Source organism: Petaurus breviceps, unplaced genomic scaffold (assembly GCF_028583685.1).
Source record: "Petaurus breviceps papuanus isolate PSGF00001 unplaced genomic scaffold, PetGlider_PUasm1.0 185, whole genome shotgun sequence".
Classification (NCBI taxonomy): Eukaryota; Metazoa; Chordata; class Mammalia; order Diprotodontia; family Petauridae; genus Petaurus; species Petaurus breviceps.
Genome location: NW_027185797.1, coordinates 15,421,293 through 15,442,580, shown reverse-complemented (window position 1 = coordinate 15,442,580; position 21,288 = coordinate 15,421,293). Strand labels below are relative to the sequence as shown.

The 21,288-nt window shown below is 43.4% G+C and overlaps 2 protein-coding genes and 1 long non-coding RNA gene across 5 annotated transcripts in view; 1 reads left to right on the top strand and 2 right to left on the bottom strand.

Annotated features, from left to right (window-relative positions):
- Nucleotides 1-21,288, bottom strand: part of LOC138161686 (ubiquitin-conjugating enzyme E2 E2) — a 409,692-nt gene that overhangs the window by 102,133 nt on the left and 286,271 nt on the right. For both annotated transcript variants that reach the window (XM_069088487.1, XM_069088486.1), the window contains one exon: nt 7,805-7,937. In XM_069088487.1, coding sequence (XP_068944588.1) covers nt 7,805-7,937 — 133 coding nt within the window. The remainder of the gene's footprint in view (nt 1-7,804; nt 7,938-21,288) is intronic.
- RPL15 (ribosomal protein L15) overlaps nt 1-21,288 on the bottom strand; it is a 431,201-nt gene that overhangs the window by 400,447 nt on the left and 9,466 nt on the right. The gene's annotated exons all lie outside the window — the stretch shown is intronic.
- On the top strand, nt 766-7,794 carry LOC138161690 (uncharacterized). Its single transcript, XR_011168440.1, has 3 exons — nt 766-2,568; nt 3,057-3,138; nt 4,944-7,794. It is a non-coding gene; the product is annotated as an uncharacterized lncRNA (long non-coding RNA).

The following is a 21,288-nucleotide window of genomic DNA, read 5'->3' as shown; positions in this document are numbered from 1 at the left end:
TTATTACTTCAAAAAGTTCTATTCTAAGAATTTTTTTTAACCTCGATCTGTGACTTTATTGCTATAAGGAATGCCTGATGGGAAAATCCCCAGCCAACACTCCTCCATTCTTAGAGCTTGAGTAGCCTTGCAACTGGTGACCCTGGGGTCACACAGCTGGTATATGACCTGAGCCTTGTTATTCCTGAACACAAGAGCAGCTCTCTAGCCACTATTTCAAGCTCAATATTACCAAAAAAGAGGGAAAAACAGAGGCTCTTTTCCCTTAAAAGGCTAGTTAAAATAAAGTTTAAATCCAAAGAATTTGAGAGTTGGAAAGGTCCCCAGGGCTCCGGTCACTCATTCTTCATTCACTCTGCCCAGGGCAGAGGCAAAGGCCTTGGAGTTGGATTTGGGCTCTGTCACTGACTCTCTGGATGAACCTTGGCAAGTCCTGTAACTTCTCTGGGCCTCTGCTGCTTCATGTTTAAAAAGAAGGTGTTGGGCTGGGTGTCCTCTGAGGCCCCAAGCTCTCCCTGACCCTGGGATTCTGAAACCAAGGAAGGCCAAATGCCGTGGCCCAGGTCACATGTCAGTAATCGAGATGGGGGTCCTTGACACCCCGTGCCTGGTGCTGCTGCTCCTAATCCCACTGATTCTTCTTGTAGAATTACAGCTGTAACCGAGACAGTACACAGAGACTCTCATTTGTATCCAACATGCCCAGGATTTCCTTCCTGTGGTTACTTTTCACTTTCCCTGTCATAACCATCATGGTTATAATCAGGTAGTAAGGTAAGATCAATTTTCTTTGATTAAAGGCCAGGGATCAAGCTTCTCAATAACTTCCACCTTCAAATGCTTTCATCAAAGATGTGCCTGGAAGCTAATCCAAGAACACAAATGTAGCATTTGAAAATGTGTGCAAGACCTTCTCTGTTGCCTGATAGTTCATTAGTAAGTGATCTCTACAGCTGAATTACTCATCTCATGAAAAAGCTGTTAAAAAATATAGAATAAAAAGCAAGCTGAAGAGATCTCTGAATCAAGCAGAGGAAACATCATACATTGCCCACGGGATGAGAAGAAATGTATCAGGTGAAAACTATACTGAAAGATGAGCCCATAGTAACCTAAAAGGCTGCTCTTTGAAAGAAAGACAGATGCCTCTCTGTGGACTGACTGCTTTTTCTAACAATCAGAGGCTCAGTTTTCCTTCCAGGTGTTGCACATTCTTTTTCAGCATTTTTCCACCAGCAGATACTGTCCTGACATGAGGAAAGAAAAACATTGCTTTCCTGTGATAGAGCTGAAAACTGCTAGAGCATGCTTGCCTGTGAACTCCCTGCACAGGTTACCTGGGATACAATAAAATAAAAAACAGTGAGTGTGATTCCTCCCACTGTCTCTTCTCCTGTTTGTCTGCAACTCCCACTGAGGACCACAAAGATTCCCACTACAAGTGCTGGCGGCTCACTCTGAGCGAGGCAATGGGAAAATGGGGATTAATATGATGTCACCGCTGTTTGTCTACAGTGAAAAATGATGTATGCTATTACCTTAACCTGACTACTTATTTAAAATGAATCTCATTAGACGTGGACACACAATAAGGTAGCCCGCAGCTAACGTTTCATCAAGGTATCAGAGTATTTTAAATATTTTTGAAGAAGTCAATTGGATGCAAAGATTCCTTTCAGGATGTCTGTGTATATCATCATATTATTTCATTGCTGGATTTTTTCCATTTCCCAGGTTAACATGGTAATGAGATATTATTCACTTCACCATTAGATTGCAAATATTTTTACATTATTTTCATATGGAGTCAAGCCTGAGTAAAGCTAGCTTGACAGTTCATCAATAAGATTAGGAAAATGGCAATCCCCAACATGGAGTTGGGCAACTGTTACTCTCTACTCGAGAGCTTGTCCTCTAATATGAGGCCAAAGACCAACCGTATTCAGGGAGACCTTTTATGAGATGGATCCTTTTTCTCTATGGCAACAATATTACTCATTCATTCATTCATCTATTCCTTCTCTCACTTATTTAAACATTTATCCATGTATTTATCAAGCACAAAGTTATTAAGGTATTAGTATGTTTCAGGTATGTTATTAGGTATATAATGAAATAGTTCCTTGAGGACTCCTTGAGGAGTTTATGTTCTATGTTATAATCGGGGAATTCATTTTTGACCACAGATTTGTCTTCAGACAAACCACTGACAGGATCAACATGTCATAATTTAAAGAGTTCGTTGAAGTCAAGTCAACAAGCATTTATTACTAGGATCCAGGCCTTATGCTAAGTATTGGTGAAACAAAGAAAGCAAAAATGCCTACAACCCCATAAACAATCAAACAAACAAAAACCCAGGCCTGCTCTTAAGGGACTCACAGTCTAATGAGGAAGAAAATGTGCAAAAACAGCTATGCACAAACCAGATACAGATTGGATAAAGTGGGGTCTCAGAGAGAAAGCAGAAGAATTAGGAGTGGCTGGGAGAGGCTTCTTGCAGAAGATGAGATATTATCATGGACTTGAAGGAAATCAGGGAAGCCAGAGAGACCAGAAAGGAGGAAAGTGAGTATTCTGGGCATGGGGGACAGCCTGTGACAATGTTCAGAGTTGGGAAGATGGATTGTCGTGAGCAAACCACAGTGGTTTTGGAGGCTGGTGTTAATGGCTGGCAGAGCCAGAAGGGAATAAGTTAAAAGACTAAGAAGGTACGAAAGGCCCAGTTTATGAAGGGCTTTAAAAGCCAAACATGGGATTTTCTATTTGATTCTAGAATGAATGGGAAAGTCCAGGCCTTATTGAGTGGGAGGGAAGTGACCTGGTCAGACCCGCCCTTGAGCAAGATCGATCTGACAGGCAGCTGGAGGGTGGAGCAGTGTGGGGAGCTGCCCCAGAAGCCTGCAGAGGCCCAGGCATGGGGAGGAGGCCCTGCTGGAGGGGGACAGCAGCAACAAAGGAGAGGAAGCTCAGTGTTAAGAGATGTTGGGGAAGCAGAAATGGCAGACTGGTGAGGGGTTTAAGTGCCAAATGGAACAGTTTGCCTTTTATTCTAGGCAGTGGAGAGCCACTGAAGACCATCAGGAGCAGAGGACCACGGGCAGACCTGTGCTTCAGCAGCAACAGCCGGGCAGCTGGGTGAGGGGGCAAACAGAGTACTATACATAACTACAGCAATTTAGAGCTGTACAACCAGATTGGGAGACACAATGAATTGTATATCATACGTGTTAACAATAAAATACCTTCTACTGCTCCGCCTCACAAGCCTTTCCCTACTTCTGCCCATCCTTCATTCAACTGTCAAATTAACTTTCCTGAAGTGCCCATCTGACTATGCTGCTCCTGCCCAATACATTCCAGTAGCTTCTCATCATCTCCAGGATCAGATATGAAATCCTGTTTGGCATCCAGACCCTTTAGGAACTCCTCTCCCTGCCCTTCCTCCTACTTTTCGATTCTTCTTATACCTTATATCTCCCCCAGGCCCAGGTGAATTCTGTGACCCTAACCTTCTGGCTGTTCCTGGAATAAGACACTCTATTTCCTGAATCCCCAGCTGTCCATACTTGGAATTCTCTCCCTCCTCATCTATGCCTTCCTGGCTCCTTCAAATTCAGCTAAAACTCCACCTTCTGCAAGGAACCGTTCCCTATACCCCTTAATTCCAGTGCCTTCCATTTGGGATTATTTCCATGTATATCTATATGGGGCAAGGGAGAGAGAGAGAGACAGAGAGAGAGAGACAGAGAGAGAGAGAGAGAGAGAGAGAGAGAGAGAGAGAGAGACAGAGAGACGGAGAGAGACAGACAGAGAGAGAGAGAGACAGAGAGACAGAGAGAGGAAGAAGACGAGAGGAGAGGAGAGAGAGTGTGAGCGCTTGTCTGGATGTAGTTTTTTGCAGATTGTCTCCCCCATTAGACTGTGAGCTCCTTGAGAGTAGGGACTATCTTTTGCCTTCCGTTTTGCCCCCAGTAATAATGAAAGAAATGATCATTGACTTAAAAATTTTTTGCTACAGGCTTCCTATAAGTAGAAAGCTAAATACATTTAGGATATAATTCTATTTTTCCAAATTTCTTTTATTGATTTACACTTTTTTGGAGGGCAATTGGGGTTAAGTGACTTGCCCAAGGTCACATGGTTAGTTTTTTTGTGTTAAGTGTCTGAGGCTGGATTTGAACTCAGGTACTCCTGACTCCAGGGCTGGTGCTCTATTCAGTGTGCTATTTAGCTGCCCCTATTGATTTACTTTTAAGCAGAGGTTATGAATGGATCTTAGAAGTTGCCCTCCTGTTCATTTCAGGGTTTCCCTCTACATCGTCTCTGACAGGAAGTCATCCAATTTCTTCTTAAAACATTTCTGGTAATGAGGTACTTACTACCTTGCAAGTCAGCCTATTCCATTTTTGACACTTCTAATTGTTGGAAAATTCCTTCTGGTTTCCAATGAGAGAGCTACAATTTTTTCAATCTCTGCATCACAGGGCACAATTTCCAGACCTTGTGCACTCTGGTCACCCTCTAGCTTGTCAACATCCTTCTTCAAAGGTGATGCCCAGGTCTTAACGTGGCCAGCCCAGTATGCTCTGCATTAGAGTTATTACTGCTTATGGTCTAGACACTATTTTTCTACTACTGCAACCTAAGATTACATGAGTTTTTTTTGGCAGCCACATCATACTTTTGGCTCATCTTGAACTTGTAGTAAACTAACACCCCCAGGTCTTTTTCATGTTAACTGCTGTTAAGACAGGTCTTCCTATCCCGTACTTATGAAATTGTTTTTTTTATCCTAAATGAAGAATTGTATATACCTCTCTATTTAATTTCATCTTGCTCCATCATTCCAGCCTGTTGCAGTTCTCTTCTCTCCAGCTTTTCACTTCCTTTAATAATGGGCACTTTTCAGAGAGCTACAAATGTCCCTAATATTCCTGCAGGATACTGTAAGGGTTATGGGATTTAAAGATCTTCCATGCCCCATTGGACTTGCTGACGTAGCAGGAAGGGGCGGAGCAAGAGGAAGCGGAAGCCAAGCTGGAGTTCCTGCGGTGGCTGGTGGTGGCGGTGATGGCAGTGGTAGCAGCAGAGGCAGCGGCAGCGCGAAGCCCTTTTTGAGTTAACCAGAATTTCTGCTAAGGACTCCTGCTGAGGACTGCCAGGGGCCGGAGCTGCTGGGAGCACGCTTCCCGGACGCTGGGTGGTTGCTGTGAGTAGGGAGAGGAGGACCTTTGCCTGAGGTAGCCTGTTCTGTTTTAAAGGCTTGAAAATGTGGGTGCTTTCTACTTTATCTACCTGTACCAATATCATAACTACTCTGATGGCTTTCACTTTCTGGTTTTGGGACTCAGTCTTTTGGTATCTTAATAAATTTTCTAGTTTATTTCCCCATATGGCAAGCATGATGTATTTTGTGATGGATAATTATATCAGCATATTTGTAATCTCCATAGGCATTGTGAATATGGCATTGCTGATACAGATACCAAAGGTAAACCCAGCCTAAACAGAAGAGCTGGTCAGGATGGCAAAGTTTTTGACTACCAAAAAAGAGAAAACTGTTTATTGTCCCTAAAAATGTATCCGGCTGAGCTTGAGGAAAGTATAAAATGTCATTGTTATTCTTCCACTACTTCTGTTAGCTTGGATAAAAAGGGGATCCCACTGGCCCTGCACCAGGATGAGGCACAGACACTCAGGCAAGGAGGAAGGAATCGGGGTAGGAACTGACACAGGATTTCTTGTTGTCTTGTCTTTTTGTCTTTCTTCTTCCTATTCCCTACCACACCCTTTGCCTCAGAGAAATTTCATTTCCCTCAACAACATAAAATAAATCAAATCTGAAGAAGAAACTGGGTCAAAAAGTTGTCCAGAAATAAGCATTTTTTTAAATGGGGCTAATGGGAATGCAGGTGGTTTGTGAGGCTTGCCAAAGGAGCCCTTAATAATGGAGATATTCCAGATGAAACAGACTGAGGACTGGAGACATGTGAGCAGCCATGAAGCTCCTACCCTAGTTTAATCTAATATTACAGATGAGGAAATTCAAGAATAGAAAGGATGAGTGATTGCCCAAAGTCATACAGGAAGTGGCTGAGAGAAATTATTATTTTACTATTAATAAGCAATTGTTAATTGATATCTGGGTTTTTTTTCTCCCCTCTTTCTTCATGGAGGCCCAGCTCCTGTGGAAGGTCAGCCTCCTCTGAAGGACATGACTAAGATTGCCCCTCATCCTCCAGGAATATGCTCCTCGGTCTTGGGCAGGACCCCACCCAACTAGGAGACCTTACTTAAGTTTAGAATGTAAACAGAATCCAGTCTAGGGGAGTCCTTACCCAAGGAAATGTGCCCCTGTCCTTGCACCCCTCCAGCAGAGCTTAGGGTGACCCAGCTCATGAAGGAGAAAGCCAACTATGGTCTGAATGGAGATGGATTCCCCTGTCCAAAGTACCAGAGGCTGCTAAGTCTCTTGATCAAGCTACCTTCTCAGCAGGAAGAGCTAAAGACTTCTAGCCCACCTCCTCATTAAATGGCCACCAGTCAGGGTTGATTTCTGGTGGTCAAAGGAAATTGCCTTTCCCGGATTATTTATAGCTTTCAGGCTCTCCATGTCTTTTGTCTTTGGTTACTGAGAGAAACCACAGACCATCAATTTGTCATTAGCTAGCCTAATTAATAAATTGATTATTAATTACCCAGAAACTCTGTCTCTTGGGGGTTTTGTCACCTGGCAGAGTTAGGATTTAAACCCAAGTCCTCTGACTTCCAATCCAGCCTCATAGCAACAGCAACCTTAGAAAAAGGGATCTTAGAGGTCATCCATTCCAACCCTTTCATTTTACAGATGAAGAAACTGAGGCCCATGGAGATCAAGTGACTGGCCTAAGGTCACACAGGAAATAAGCTTCTGAGGTAGATTCAGTCCTGGCTCTTTGACTCCGGGGCCAGAGACCTTACCATGGCACCACACAGTCCTTTCTTCTGCTGAAATGCCAGACAAAGGGGAAGGTAAGCACGGAGCCAGAAGAACCCAGCCCCAGACAGTCAGGGGCCGCTTAGCTGAGCTGGTTCTTTCAGGGAGATAACAGCACTCAGTTATTTCAGACATCTACATAGAAGACCATCTGTCAGCCACTCAGATTTAGTCATTACACATCACAGAAGCCTTGGAAAGGGACTTCCGAACAACTCTGGGCAACCTATATGTCACACAGTCCCTTCAACCAAACAATTTTCATGCTCTGGGGAACTCAATGAAATATGTTATGAAGACAGGCCCTCACCCATTCAGAACGCCAGTGGGAGCTCCCTGACCCTTAGCATGGCCACGTCTTTGCTTTCTGCCTGGCTTCCGGCCTTTGATCCCCAGAGGGCCGTGATGGCATTATCAGCACCAGTTCTGGTGCTAGTGTCTAGTCCCCAGACTTGTCCCCCATGAATCTCCCACTCTTACACTGGGTGTCCTCCTCTTTCTTTAAGATGTCACAGAGTTGGAAACAACCTTAGATGTCACTGAGTCACACCGATACCTGACTGCTACAGCTTCCCTTCTACCACAGCCTCAGCAAGTGATCATCCAGTTTCTGCCTCAAGGCAGATAACCTGTTTTGGATAATTCCAACTGTCAGCGAATTATACAGGAAGAAAGAGGAAGAGGGACATTAGGGACGAATTGGGGGAAACAGACATCAGCATTACTTCTTTTTCACCTTGGAGAAATTCTTTGGGGAAGTGGAGTGTGCTCTTCTAATGAGGCTTATTTAGAACAATATGAATTGCTTAAGAGAGTCATACTGACCTTAGGTGGTTTGAATGGGTAGTCTGGTGAGAAGGTAATGTCAAGAAAGAAAACCCCTCCTTCATAGACAGACCCTGGGGGTCCCAAGATAGTTGACCGCCATTCATAAATGTTGTCTCCTTTGGGTCCGGCACTGTAATGAGAAATGAACATGAGACATGCTTACAAACTAAGGATAACCTAGAGTTTGTCATAGTGGTTTTATCATAATAATGAACTGGGCAAGTACATTAAAATTGATAACAGCACAGACTGGAGGTTAATTATCCAGTACAAGTCAGATGCTAATACACCACTAGTCACCACTGGGAATGTTTAAAACATCATTACTGATAGGAAAAGAAAACCAACAAGATTTTGTGGTAAGAGGAGGCTAGACACAAATATTGCCTAGGATTAGCTGACCTTGTAAGAAAGGGAAGGGAAATCTATCATTCCCCTTCCTCCTTCCCGCACCACTGCATCCTGGGCCATCTTCAGTCATCCTGACCTATATCTGGCCACTGGACCAGATGGCTCTGTAGGAGAAAGTGAGGCCAGTGACTTTGCACCAGCCCTTCCTCCCTTAAATCCAGTTCACTTCTGCACAGCCCTCCCTCATTGAAATTCGATTCCCTTGCATATCGCGGCATCACCTCCCTGATGTCATGACCTCTTTGAGAATGACGGACAAACAACAACAGCTACAGCCCTCAGCAAAGCCGCTGGACGGCAGCGCCAAGAGCTCAGACTAATTCTATCGAATCCCCACGTTATGGTACACTAAGGAAGCACTAAGCAGAGTGCTCCAGACTCGTCCACAATGCACACCACAATTTACAGCACTGGGAAGGTGAGGTTTAGCTCAGAAGCAATTCAGGAATCAACTTTTGAGACATAAAACATACAAAAATTGGGAAATCCCCATAATGGGGACCTTCAGACTACAAACTGTACAAGAAATGCAGTATTGCAAAAGAATCCATGAAAGCAAATGGCATTTGGGCACTGTGCTTTTCCTTGAGAACTGAGCAAAAGCAACTAGAGAATTTCAGTCATCGACAGAACAGAAACAGTAACAACAGCTGACATTTCATTTGTGCTGAACTTTATACATATGATCTCATTTGAGCCTCAGGACATTACTGGGAGACAAGGTTGTGATTATTCCCCTTCTACAGATGTGGAGATGGAAACTCAGAGGGCAAGACTAATTTGTCCATAGTCATACAGCTAGTAAGTACCAGACCCCTAAGTTCTACCAATAGGTAGACTTTACCCCACAACACAATTAAAAACCCTGAAGGACAGATTCAGGCAGGAATTAAAGAAAAACTTTATTCAATTCAGTACACACTTATTGGGCATTTACAATGGCAGGATGGTGGGCATACAAGGATTAAAAGAAATCTCTGCTCTCCAGGAGCTTACTGTCTGCTGCAGAGATAGGAAATGATCAGTATAACCCAGTGAAGATTTTCCTTCTATTCTACTATGTTTTGAAATCTGTTGTTTTAAAAAACTTTAAAGTATTAAGTGCTTATTGTGTGCCCTGTCCTCAAGGAGTTTACATTCTAATATATAAAAGGGTGGTGGACCTCAGGTTAATAGCAATGAACAAGGTTGCTCCCAGGGAGCAAGTGATGAGACCCATTTACTTTCTCAAGTAGAGAGAAAGTAAGAGCCACATGCTAGGTATGTAGTCAGGCATGACTATCAGTTTGCTCTGTTTGACTGCTTATCTTTATTACGAGGGAGGGTCTGATGGCGCAGGTGGTCAGGGATACATAGTGGGAAATAGCCACAATGTTGGGACAGCTAGGTGGCACTGCAACAGATAGAATGCAGGGCATGGCTCATCATGAGCTCAAATGTGACCTCAGACACCTACTAGCTGGGTGACTCTGGGCAAGTCACTTATCCCTGTTGGCCTCAGTTTCCTCATCTGTAAAATGAGCTGGAGTAGAATATGGAAAACCATTCCAGTATCTTTACCAAGACAACCCCAAATGGGATCAAAAAGAATCAGACATGACTGAACAACAAACCACAATATAAGGCAACAAAAGGCATCAATGAAACTTGAGACAAATTTTAAAAAAACCTCGTTGTGCAATTCCTAAATGAATACATCGAAAAGTAGCCTTCTCAGAAAACCATTCTTCCCCTCCTTCCTTGTTCTCTGTCTTCCCAGGAATGGCCATGCAGCAGCCTCTCTTTGTGTGTTCAGGTTAGAAGCCCTGGTCACAAAGGCTGCTTGTTGTCAGACAAGCTCACTCACTCCGATGACTCATACCCTTGGTTGCCACCCTGAACTATAATTAGCCTAGATATGAATAGATAAGTTCATAAGAGAGAAGAGTTAGTAGTGACTAAATGATAGGCTTGTGGTAACAGAATTTCCTCATGGCCAATGAAGAAATATATATTTTTCTAAAAGTCTTATTACAGCATAGCACATAGTGATGGCCATCTTCCCAATTCCTGTCATGAGAGCATCTGTCACTGGGAACATGCACAGAGCTCCCCGGGAGGCCGGCCACTGCTCAGCCGTCACAGCAGATCACTGTGGGGCTTTACCAGGGGAAAGGACTGACCAGATACTGTCTCACCAAGGCCTGAATAAGAGTCTCCCCCAAAGCGGACACACCCAAGGAAAGCGATTCTCCAGCTTTTACCCCCAAACTGCCAGCAAACAAGACCCTGCCACTTCCTGGGGCTAAGAGTCAGCCAGTTTGTGCTTAACTTGGAGCTTCTATCTGCCTCTTTGCAGCTTCTGCTCTAGTCTTACTTCTGCTCTCTGGGGTCAAGCAGAACAAGTTGAAGCCTTTTCTCCAGGACACGTGTGTACGAACGCACGCATGCACACGCACACACACATGCATACACACACTCACACACATGCACATACACACACTCACATCCCTTCAAGTACATTAATGAACAGTTAACATGCCCTCCCTCCTCAAAAAACATCCTTTTCTCCTCCAGGCTAAATGTGCCCCTTCCTTCAACCGATCCTCAAAACGCAGGAACTGAAGCCTCTTCATTATCCTTGTTGTCCTCTTTTGGGTGCAAGAGTTGATGGCTTTGATTGTGGATGGGAGTCACAAAATCTTCAGCAGGAGAAGGCTTTGTGCGATGACTTATTAAAAACTATGCCTCTGGTTCATAATGTCGGTTATTTCTGGATTAGCTTCCTTCTGCCAGTTAGCTGCATCTGATGCCACATCAAACATTTCACACCCACAGTTCTCTAGTCCTCAAAGGAAAGGTGAGTCATTAATTTCCCAGTCTCATCTCTGGGGCCCAGACTGGTCACTACAATTATAGCACATTTTGACTTGATATAATTGTTCTTTTCATTTCTATTATTGTAGTTTATATATCTATCTATATCCGCATCCCTTCTGCTTAATCAGAACAATAAAAATAACATGTATACACACATACACACATTAGTACTTTACAGCAGCTATATCTCATTTGATCCTCCTAACAACCCTGCCGGGTGGATGTTATTATTACCCCCTTTTTACAGATGAGGAAACTGAGGCAGGCAGAGCTCAGGGCCACACAGCTAGTAGGTGTCTGAGAGCAGATTTGCCCCCAGGTCTTCCTGACTCCCAAGACCAGCACTCCATTCACTTGGTTGTCCAGCTGCCCTTCCCTGCCTCCTCACCCTTTGTCTGTTCAGACAGGCCTTCCCACGTTTCTCTGAATTCTTCCTGGCAGTCACTCTTCCCACCTCTATATTTCATTACATTCACAGGCCCTAATGCGCTCAGCCATTCCTCCACTGCATACCTACTTCATGCATCATTCATTGCTACCCCCCAATACTGCTATGCATATCTTGGTGTATATATATGAGGTCCTTCTGTCTTTGAGGTCCCGCCTAGGAGCAGGTTCTCCGGGGGAAAGGGTAGGGACAGTCAGGTCCCTTGAGTTTCTTTGACTCCATTCCAAGAAACAGTGAGACCAATTCACCTCACCACCATCACGTATCAGTGTGCTGGTCTTTCTTCTGCCCCTTCCCCCATCACTGCTACTTCTTCTGCCTTGGGTCCTCTGACCAATTTGCTGAATATGAATCAAAGCTTCAGAGCTTTGTAATCTGTATTTCCATGATAATCTGTGACTTTGAGCAATCTTTTATATTTCACTCAACAAGCATTTATAAAAGGATAGGTGCTGGAACCAGTTGTTAACAGTCTTAAATTCGTTTTAGAAATACTTGTTCATATCCTTTGACAACTGATCTCTTAGGGGAATTGCTCTAGAAGGATGTTGACTTCTCATAAAAAGGAATGCCATCAAACTCCAGTGGCTGGGGAATGTCAATATTCATACCTTTATCCCAGGTCTGCACAACGTATGGCCTGCCAAAAGGTATCAGGCCCAGGCAGGCCACCCAAAATCCTTGGGCAGGCTGCGGGTCTAGCAGGCCTGCTTTATCCCATCCCTGAGTTTGGTAAAACTGAGAGACTTCTCTCAGAGTAACCCAATTTCTAATTCCTCAAACCAAAAGATTTCATTTTTGGTTGTCTGCATTCACATTGCACTGCAGAGGGTATGGATAACCCAACCCCACTGCATTGGTTGGTGCTGTCAGAGTGGCTATTGTTGCCTTGAGTAACACTGGGGTAACAATTTGTGTTAGAAACAGATTGTATTTTTTAAACAAACTTTCAATGAACTTGGAATGCCTCCAGTATTGTTCCTCAGGCCAGAGGCAGCATTGGCCTCTTGCCTGTTGGGGCTGCTCTCCCTCTGCTGCCATTAGGATAGTGGGTACACCTTCAGATAAAAGTGTTTGCACACACACAAATTAATAGCTTTCCACAGTGAGGAAGGAAGGGTTTACTAAAGTAGCAAGTGAAGTAAAAAAAAAAAAGAGGGGAGCAGGAAGGAAGTCCTCTGTATTTTGGGTTATAATTGTCCATTTCAGGGATATTTTTTTCCCCTCCAAGCACACACAGAGAGCAAACTTGGCCTCAGTGATCACCATTATCATCAAGGCCCTCAACAATTTTCCTGGTCAGAAAAGTTATTCCCACTTCCCACCTGAACCTCAGAAGACACCAAAAGGTTTCAAGTGTTCTTGGTAGTAGAAAGAAGAAAAAAAAAACAACTGAGTGTGAAAAAGCATTATGCTTGGATTGGGTAGAGCCTTAAAGTATCTGATGCAGTTAGGTGGGACTCCCATGGTGATCGAGCTGAAAGAAGGTGCTGGAAATCAGAGGCTCTCATCCCATACCTGTTGTGGGGTACTCTTCCAACAGAGTGTTTCTCTTGCTTATGTGAACATCATACAAGACTTCCTTGATAGCCTGAACAACAGAAATACATTTTGCTTCCTGACTCTCTAATTCTTAATGTCAAGGCATAAAACAGGGAGCATATACACCTAAGGCAGGTGCCACTGCCATGGAGGCATCCGCCACCAGAGAGGCCAATTCAGTCTAGCTCTCATTAAACAAAGGTAAATAAACATGTAAGATATACAAAATGGACATGAAATAATTGGAGGGGGAAGAGAAAATTAACAAAGACACGTGTAATCAGAAAATCCCCTTGCCTTCATTGACTTCAGGTCACCCTGAAAATATGGGATTTGGGTTCTAATTCAGGCCTTCTGAGAGCAGACCTAGAAGCATTGAGTAGAAACTGCAGGGGCAGATTTAGGCTTCACATTGGGAAAATGTTCCTAATGACTACAGTGATCTGAAAGAGGAATGGGCCACCTTGGGAAGATGGGGCTACTTGACTTATTGGGGCATGGCTGGACAACCAAGGATAGTGCCAATGCAATATTTACAGTGCTCACAATCACAATAAAGACTGTGACTATAAGGATCACATGACGTTTCATTGCAAAATATACCAAACTCTCCAGATAGAAGATAGAACTGAAGCATTTATTTAGACACCAGAAAACCCAGTCCCAAAACCAGTAAGCCAATTCCATCATAGTACCAAAGATACTCAGAAGCCATAATAATGTTGAGAGCCAAGGCATCCTTCAGCCTTCCCACAAACCAATAAAGATCAATATCCACTCACAAACCTCTCTAGCTCCTTGCCTGAGTGTCCTCTCTCCCCCACCTTCTGGCTAGCTCTGACCAGCTTCCTGTGGGCTCTGCTTCCCTTCAGTAAACTCCTCCCACCACAGGCTCCATGTGACTACATTCAGCCTATCAGGGGCAGAGTTTATCTTTACAGCTGGGGAGGTCTTCAAACTTCCCCCTAGGTCTATTAAGGGGCAGGGAAGATCTTCCAATTCCCATTCCCATTACACCAAGTACTGGGGATCTTTAAGGAGGGATTCGAGATCAGCTGCAGGTAGGACTAGCTGACTGGAAAAGCCCTTCCTGTTTGGAAATTATATGATTCGTGACTTCAAATCCAGGACTTTTTCAGCTATCAGTTGTATGAAGCTAGCAGAGACCCAGATACAAAGAATGCAATCATCCTCACTTACCAGTAACATATTCTAATGCAGAAGACCAGTATATAGAGAAATAGATACAGAATACATTTAAAATGAATACAAAACAAAAATGGGTAGTTTGGGAGGGAGGGCACTAGCAGAAGATAGGATCAGGAAAGGCTTCGGGAAGAAGGTACTGCTTGGGCTGCATCTTGAAGGAAAAAAGGGCCTGGGGGCGGAAGGAAGGGAATACCTTTGGGTTCAGAAAGAAGTCAGTGAAAAGGTCCAGGAACAGGAGATGAAGTGTCCCATTGGAAGAATAATGGAAGGTCAGTTTGGCTTCATCAGAGAGAGAAGGAAAGAAGAGGTGGCCAGGGTGGCTGGAGAGATAAGCTGGTGATAGTTTGTGAAGGTCTTTAAAAGCTAAAGAGAAGTTTAGATTTTATCTTCAAGGTAATAGGGAGCCACTGAAATTCCCTGAGCTGGGGAGTGGTGAGGTCAGATCTGAGCTTTAAGCAAGTTTCTTTACTAACAGAGTGTAGAATGGATTGGAGGGGTGAGAGAGGGAGCAGAACTAGGGAAGGAGTGAAGAGAAGAAAAGAATGAAAATGAAAGGAACACTGTTTTCAGAAAAAAGATCTGAGGAAGTAAGTAAAATCTTAAAGTTGCCCCCTTCCCTACCCCATCTCCCTTCCCAGATTACTCTGCATAATTCTGCATATGTAGTGAGGAGTAGAGAGTCCTATCATCTTCCCACCCCCAGGAGAACATAAGCTACTGGAGGGCAGGAATTGTTTTCTTCTCTACATCCTTCATGCCTTGTCCATTGCCCAGTGTAAACCCTTAGTAAAATACTTATTTTATGGAAAGGTCAAAGAACACACATGCACAGAAGACAAAATAAACCAAACACTAGGAAGTATTCAGAAAAAATGCACGGAAGCTGGAGACGTGGGAAAAGTTGGGGACTGTGATGGAGAGAGCGGAGGAAATGATAAAGAACAGAATGGTGGGGAACAACAGGGGAGAAGGAATCAGTGCTTCAGCTGAGGAGGGAGACAGTTAAAGTGGTGGGTGTGGGAAACAGGACAGCTGTTTAGCAACTGAGTACAAGCATCTGCAGAGTGGTTTTTCTAAAATTCCTAAAGCTCACTGTATTTGTATTCAGTAAACAGTGTTTAAAAAAAAAAAAAACCAACAAAGCACAACACATGCACTGAAAGCTCCTATGGTATCTCAACAACCAAAAGGAAGCTAGACTCCTTGGTGAGAACATAAATGATCCATTTTATAGAGATTATGGTGGGGGCTGGGAAATGCTTTAAAAAATAAAAAGTAATAATCTCCTTCACAGAACTCCTTCTACGTGGCTTTACTGGATAATAGAGCTAACACTGGAAAGAATTTGGGAGGTCTTGTCCAAATCTCTCACTTTGCAGATGAGGAAATGGGCCCAGGGCTGTAAAGTGACTTGGTCAAGGTTCCACAGGTTTTAAGTGGGAGGAAGAATTCAAACCCAGGTCCTCTGACCCCAAGTCCATCACTGCTTCCATTATCATTATATCTCAGGTTTCCTTGCATACTTTACTGGAAACAATAATTGTTATGAATTCTGGGTCAGAATTTAACAAATGCTTATCAATGACTCACCTTGAACAGAGAATGGTGTTAGGAACTGGAGGGGATACAAAGTTTAGATAAAACAGGAACCCTGCCTTCATGGAGCTTCCCCACCCTTCCAGTCACCCCAGTTCAAAACCTCAGAGTCACCTGATTTTCCCTTCTCTCTCAGCTGTCACATCCAATCAGCTGAAAAGTCTTATAGATTTTTACCTTTACAAGTTCTCAAATCTACTTCTCTCCACTCATCATTGGTCTCCCTGTTTCCTGTCTTTCCCCTTATAATAATACCCTCTACACAGCTAGAGAAATAAGTTTTGGAGACACAAATTTCTTATTCCCCCATTTATAGATCTTATGTGGCATACAAATGCCTTGGCCTGCCATTACACTCTGACTCCCATTTACCCTTACAATTTTATTTTGTATTACTCCTCTTTATATGTTTCTATGTTTTCCAATGCTTAGCATGGTGCCTGGAACACAGCAGGCGACAAATAAATGTTTACTGAATTGATGATATTCTCCCTTGAGCCCAACTAGTCTAATAACTGCTCCTGGAACTTGACATTTCATCTGTTGTGTCCTCCATGCCTAAAAAGCATTCCTTCCTCACCTCTTCCTCTTGGGAACATGATCTTTCTTCAAGGCACCACTCAGGTTAGCTAATTCCTCTCCAAAGCCTGCCCTGATCTCAGTTCTTTCTCTCTCCTCAAAATGCCCAGTATTTACTCATCTGGTTATATTCCCTCAGGAGACTCCAAGCCTCTTGAAGCACCTCAAAAGAAAATAAAAGGTTGATATTCCTAAACAGTGCACCAGGAAAACTCTCTTGTAACCAGAGCACTTAGGACAATGCCTTGCATGTGGTAGGTGCTCAATAATTGCTGAATTGAATAGAGAAAACATCTAGTACAACTTACAAATGAGGAAACTGAGGTCCAGAAACATTAAGTACCTTGCCTAAAGTCACACAGCTACTGTAGATAGTGAAAGAACAGGATTATAGAACCCAGGCCTGTTGCATTCTATGCTTTTTGCCACAATATTCCATCTTCTCCTAGGGTTTATAAAATGATCTTTTGAAATGCTTTCATTTTCAAAAGAACTAAAAATTATCTTGACGATTCGCATAATGTGACAGCAGATGATGTCCAAGAATCGAGAGCATTTTCCGGATTTTTCTCTATTCCTCTGGACTTGTCCCAGCGCTCTTTCTCGGCTGTATTCCTGGTCACAGCCATTTTTACAAGAGACACCGATTCTTTCAGACTCCCAAACCTCTGTCTCCTGGTCTTCCCCTTTTTGTTCTAAGCCCTGTTTTCCTATAACACAACTTTTATCTTACCGATTCACTTCTCAACAAGTCTCCAATGGCCCACCTTTGGTACTGGATAATGCCCTGATTCCTCAGCCTGGCATTCAAGTTACAGTTTTATTATCGGTCTTAATAAAATATGCTAAATAGAGAGGCACAGGAGACCTACTTATGGAAAGAAATAGATGTCTCCTTGGTAATTCACACAATGTATGCAAATGATTGCCAGGAAAATACTGTTTTCTTAAGCAGGTTAACTATTCCCCCTAGTACTTAGTTAAGGCTAGTTAATTTTCTTAGCAAGTCAATTCTAAATGGATGATGAAAAGGTAACCTTCAGTTCAGCCCAGTCCAACTGGAGAAACCATAGAGTGTTAGAGCTGGAAGGAAACTCAGAACTCCCAGTTAACCCCAAGCTCCTCATTTCAGAGATAGGGACACCAGGCCTCCTAATGTCTCAGTATTTTCCCAGAGTTGCCTTGATAGTGGTGAGCCAGGGCTTCCCTTTCAAAGTCCTGTGCTCATCCCCAGCCCTAATTAGCAGACCAGCAAACCTACCTAGGGCTTTCTTTAAAAGCCTCAATAAAGAAGATAGAACTTGGTCAGGAAAACTTCAGTTGGGTGATCTTTTCTTTATAAGCAGCCCTAGGGGAGCACAAAAGAGAAGTAATTGCCCAGAGTGGAAGGATGGTTTGCATTTATGGGAGCTTTAAGTCTGGAAAACAGCTTTAATTCACTCCATCCCCACAACTAGGAAGGAGTGTACTGTCATAATCCCCATTTTTTTTTTTTACAGTTGTAAAAAAATGAGGCAAAGAGAGACATGCCCTGGGTCACAAAGCTAGAGCAAGAAGGAAGATTTAAAATAATAATAATGTTCTATTCCCCTAGTACAAGGTGAATAAATGATATTGGCAGTCAAGGCTAACACTGGCAAAACACTGCACAATATTTAGTGGCCTCAACGTCCCTTTTCCTTCATCATTTTGCTCATACTTGGATTCCTGCTAATTTTTTTCTCTTCCTCCTTTTGTTATCAAAACTTATGTTCAGGAAAGGATGTCATAAATTCATTTATATTAGGGTATAAATGACTGAAAAGACAATGATCTCTCCCTGGGGACATCTGTCTGTTGGTTAGGGATAAAGGAAAGCCTTTCTCATTGGAAATTTTAGGCAAAAAGTTCCTCCATTCTAGGATGTGAAGGAAAAAACCCACGTGGAAGTGGTAGGGAAGCCATAGGGAGCCACTGAAGTTTACAGAGGAGGGGGTGACATGATTAGAGCTCTGCTTTCCAGGTATAAGAAAAATTATCCTGTAAACCTTGAGAGTTTGGAGAAGGAAGGACCTCATTGGCCTCAAAGGAGAGTCCTATATATTTAGAACAGAGTAAAAGCTCTGAGGTGTCTATCTGGGGGCAGAATCAGGGCTCAAGATGGTCAGATTCAGTGTTTGCCTCAAGCCCAGAGCAAGGCCCACCCACAGAAGCACACTGGTTTCATCTGCCATATTTTCAGATGTCTCCTCTTCACAGTTCAGACTACCAGCAAAGGTCAAGAGATCCTGGAGCGGCTGGTAGGCCATGATTAAGAAACAGAGCAAGCTATTTCACACAGGTTCTCCTAGTTTCCTCCTTGGAAGAGGAGTGACGAAATTTATAGTATTGTTACAGTGTCACACAAATTTAGGATGGACCTCAGAAATCAAGTACACTGGTCTCCAAACCTTTTGGATCCTGCATTCCTAGCAGTAAAAAATATCTGTGCGTCCATCCCAATATCTGCATCTGTAATTACTGGTAAATCTGCACTGATAATTATGGATGGGGACTGCACCTGTGATTTCACTGATACAAGGAACTCCTAGTGTGGTAAACTTTCTCTGTTAGATGAGATCGACATCTTCTCTGCAACTTCTACTCAGCAGTGGCTCTTGAATTTTGGTCCCAAGACCCCTTGATGCTCCTAAAAATTGAGGACCCCTCCAAAGGGTTTCGGGGTGTGTGGGTGATATGTATTGATGTTTGCCATTTTTGAAATGAAAATATCTCAGCACTGCCTTCTCTAGCTACTCTGTATGGCTGGCTCTCCAGACAAAGTACATGTAAATAGTAAATACAAATAGTACAGATAAAATCCCAAATGGAAACTTGTAAAAGATCCTGGTTCTGCCACTTACTATTACCATGGGGCTTTGGGGAAATCATTTCTTCACTCTGAGTCCAAGGGAGGAGAGTGGACTGGATAACTGAGCCCTCAAGCTCTTAAGATTGTAATCCTTCTTTAGTGTGACTTGAATATCCCTGAGTCAGGTATATGGTTAAAAAGCTACTTTGAAAATTTTGATTTCCGCCCCCACCTCCCCTCCAGGTCCTTGGGCAGAGAGTGGGGCCCAGCCCCTCCCTATTCTGGCCCCACCCTGCTCGGCTGTTTGCCTGGCTAAGGAACGTCCACAGTGTCTTTCATGGGAGACTCTGCAGGCTGCTGTGCTCAGGAACAGTCCATGGTGAGGATTCCCAGCACTCGCATGAATTCCAAGCAGGGTCTCAGTTCATTAGTCACGCAATCGACATCAATTTTCTCCAGTAGCTATTATTGCCTTTCAGATTTCCGTCACTGCCCCCTCTCTTAGCAAGCAAAACAAGCCCTGATTTTACAGAAGATCTGATCTTTCTGAAGCAGCAATTTGGAGGATGTTACTAAGTGCTATCAATACAAAGCATCCTTTGGGTCACTGGCGCTGCTTCTTGGAAAGGAGGGACCCTGGCCTTTGGAAGCACTGCTGACATTAGAAGCACCCTCATCACCCTGGCTGGTGACACTTCAGGTTGCTGGCTGCCAAAGGAATTTAATTTACCCAGTTCTCAGTTTGCATTAACCTTTGAATAATAAAGCACAGCTGAGACTGCTTTAAGAAACAAACCAGGAGATGAATAATTAAAAACACCTTCACAGCCATGGAAAGACCAATCCCTGGCCATCCAGGGAGGTTTAATTGTGTCTTGAGTTGAGCTTTAAAAAGGCTAATTGTGCTCTTTATAAACCGAAACAATTGCTGGGGCCAGGGCCCTGCTACAGCGTGTGGGGTAGGGGGAAGAGAGAAGAGAGAAACTCAGGAGAGCGGTCCAAAAGAATAAAGGAAGGTAGTAGGGCAGTTCTGGGGTGGAGAAGGCAGGAGGGGACGTCTTGAGGTCTCTCTCCCTAAAGCAGGCACCGAGGAATTCTATAGCCCTGCCATTTGTGGAACAAAACTCAGCAACAATAATAATAACAACAGATATTTATGTGGCGTTTGAAAATTTGGAAAGGGCTTCACCTACATTATTTCACGTGAGTCTCAAAACCAACCTTATATGCTTTATTAGTATTTAAAATGACATAAATGTTAAGTCTAAGACAAAAGCACTGCAGAGTAGAAAGAAATCTTGGAGTCAAAGGACCTGAGTTCAAATCCCTTACTTGCCAATGAGACCATGGCCAGTCATCTGACTTTTCTGGGACTTGGTGTCTTCTAAGAAATTCAATTCAATTAAATGGACACTTATTAAGTGCCTATTATTGGGGACACAAAAAAGAGCTAAAAGACAGCCCCTGCCCTCCAGGAGTTTACAACCGAATGGATATAATGAGGGAATTCCACTGATGTACCCTGTGGAGTCTTTTGGTTCTGGATCTATGATCTCATGGCGTCCCCTCAGGCCAGAAAGAGAATCTCTAAGAAGAATCTTCTATCTTCTCTGGGCTTTTTAAGTGGTTTGGGCCAGCAAGGTTTTTAGTTTTGTGGGTGTGACTTTTTTGGGGGAAGATAATCCCTTGCCAGTTTATAATCCCCCCCCCCCCCCAACCTCCCTTTTAGTTGTCCCTTATAATTAAGTTCAAGGCCATTAAATCATTATTAATCTTCTAGGTGCTTCATAGCACTAAGTACTTAAATAAGTTATAATTTGAGGCTTGGAAACAGCCTGTTGAGTTGAATTCAACAGTAGTAGAGTGGTTTAATGGATAGTGTTGGGCTAAAAGCTGGAGGAGGGCCTGGGTTCCAATCCCATCTCCCACAGGTATTATCTGTGTGACCCCAGGCAAATCACCAAACCTCTAAGTGCCTGAGGAAACCCCCTAGTATTTAGCTACTAA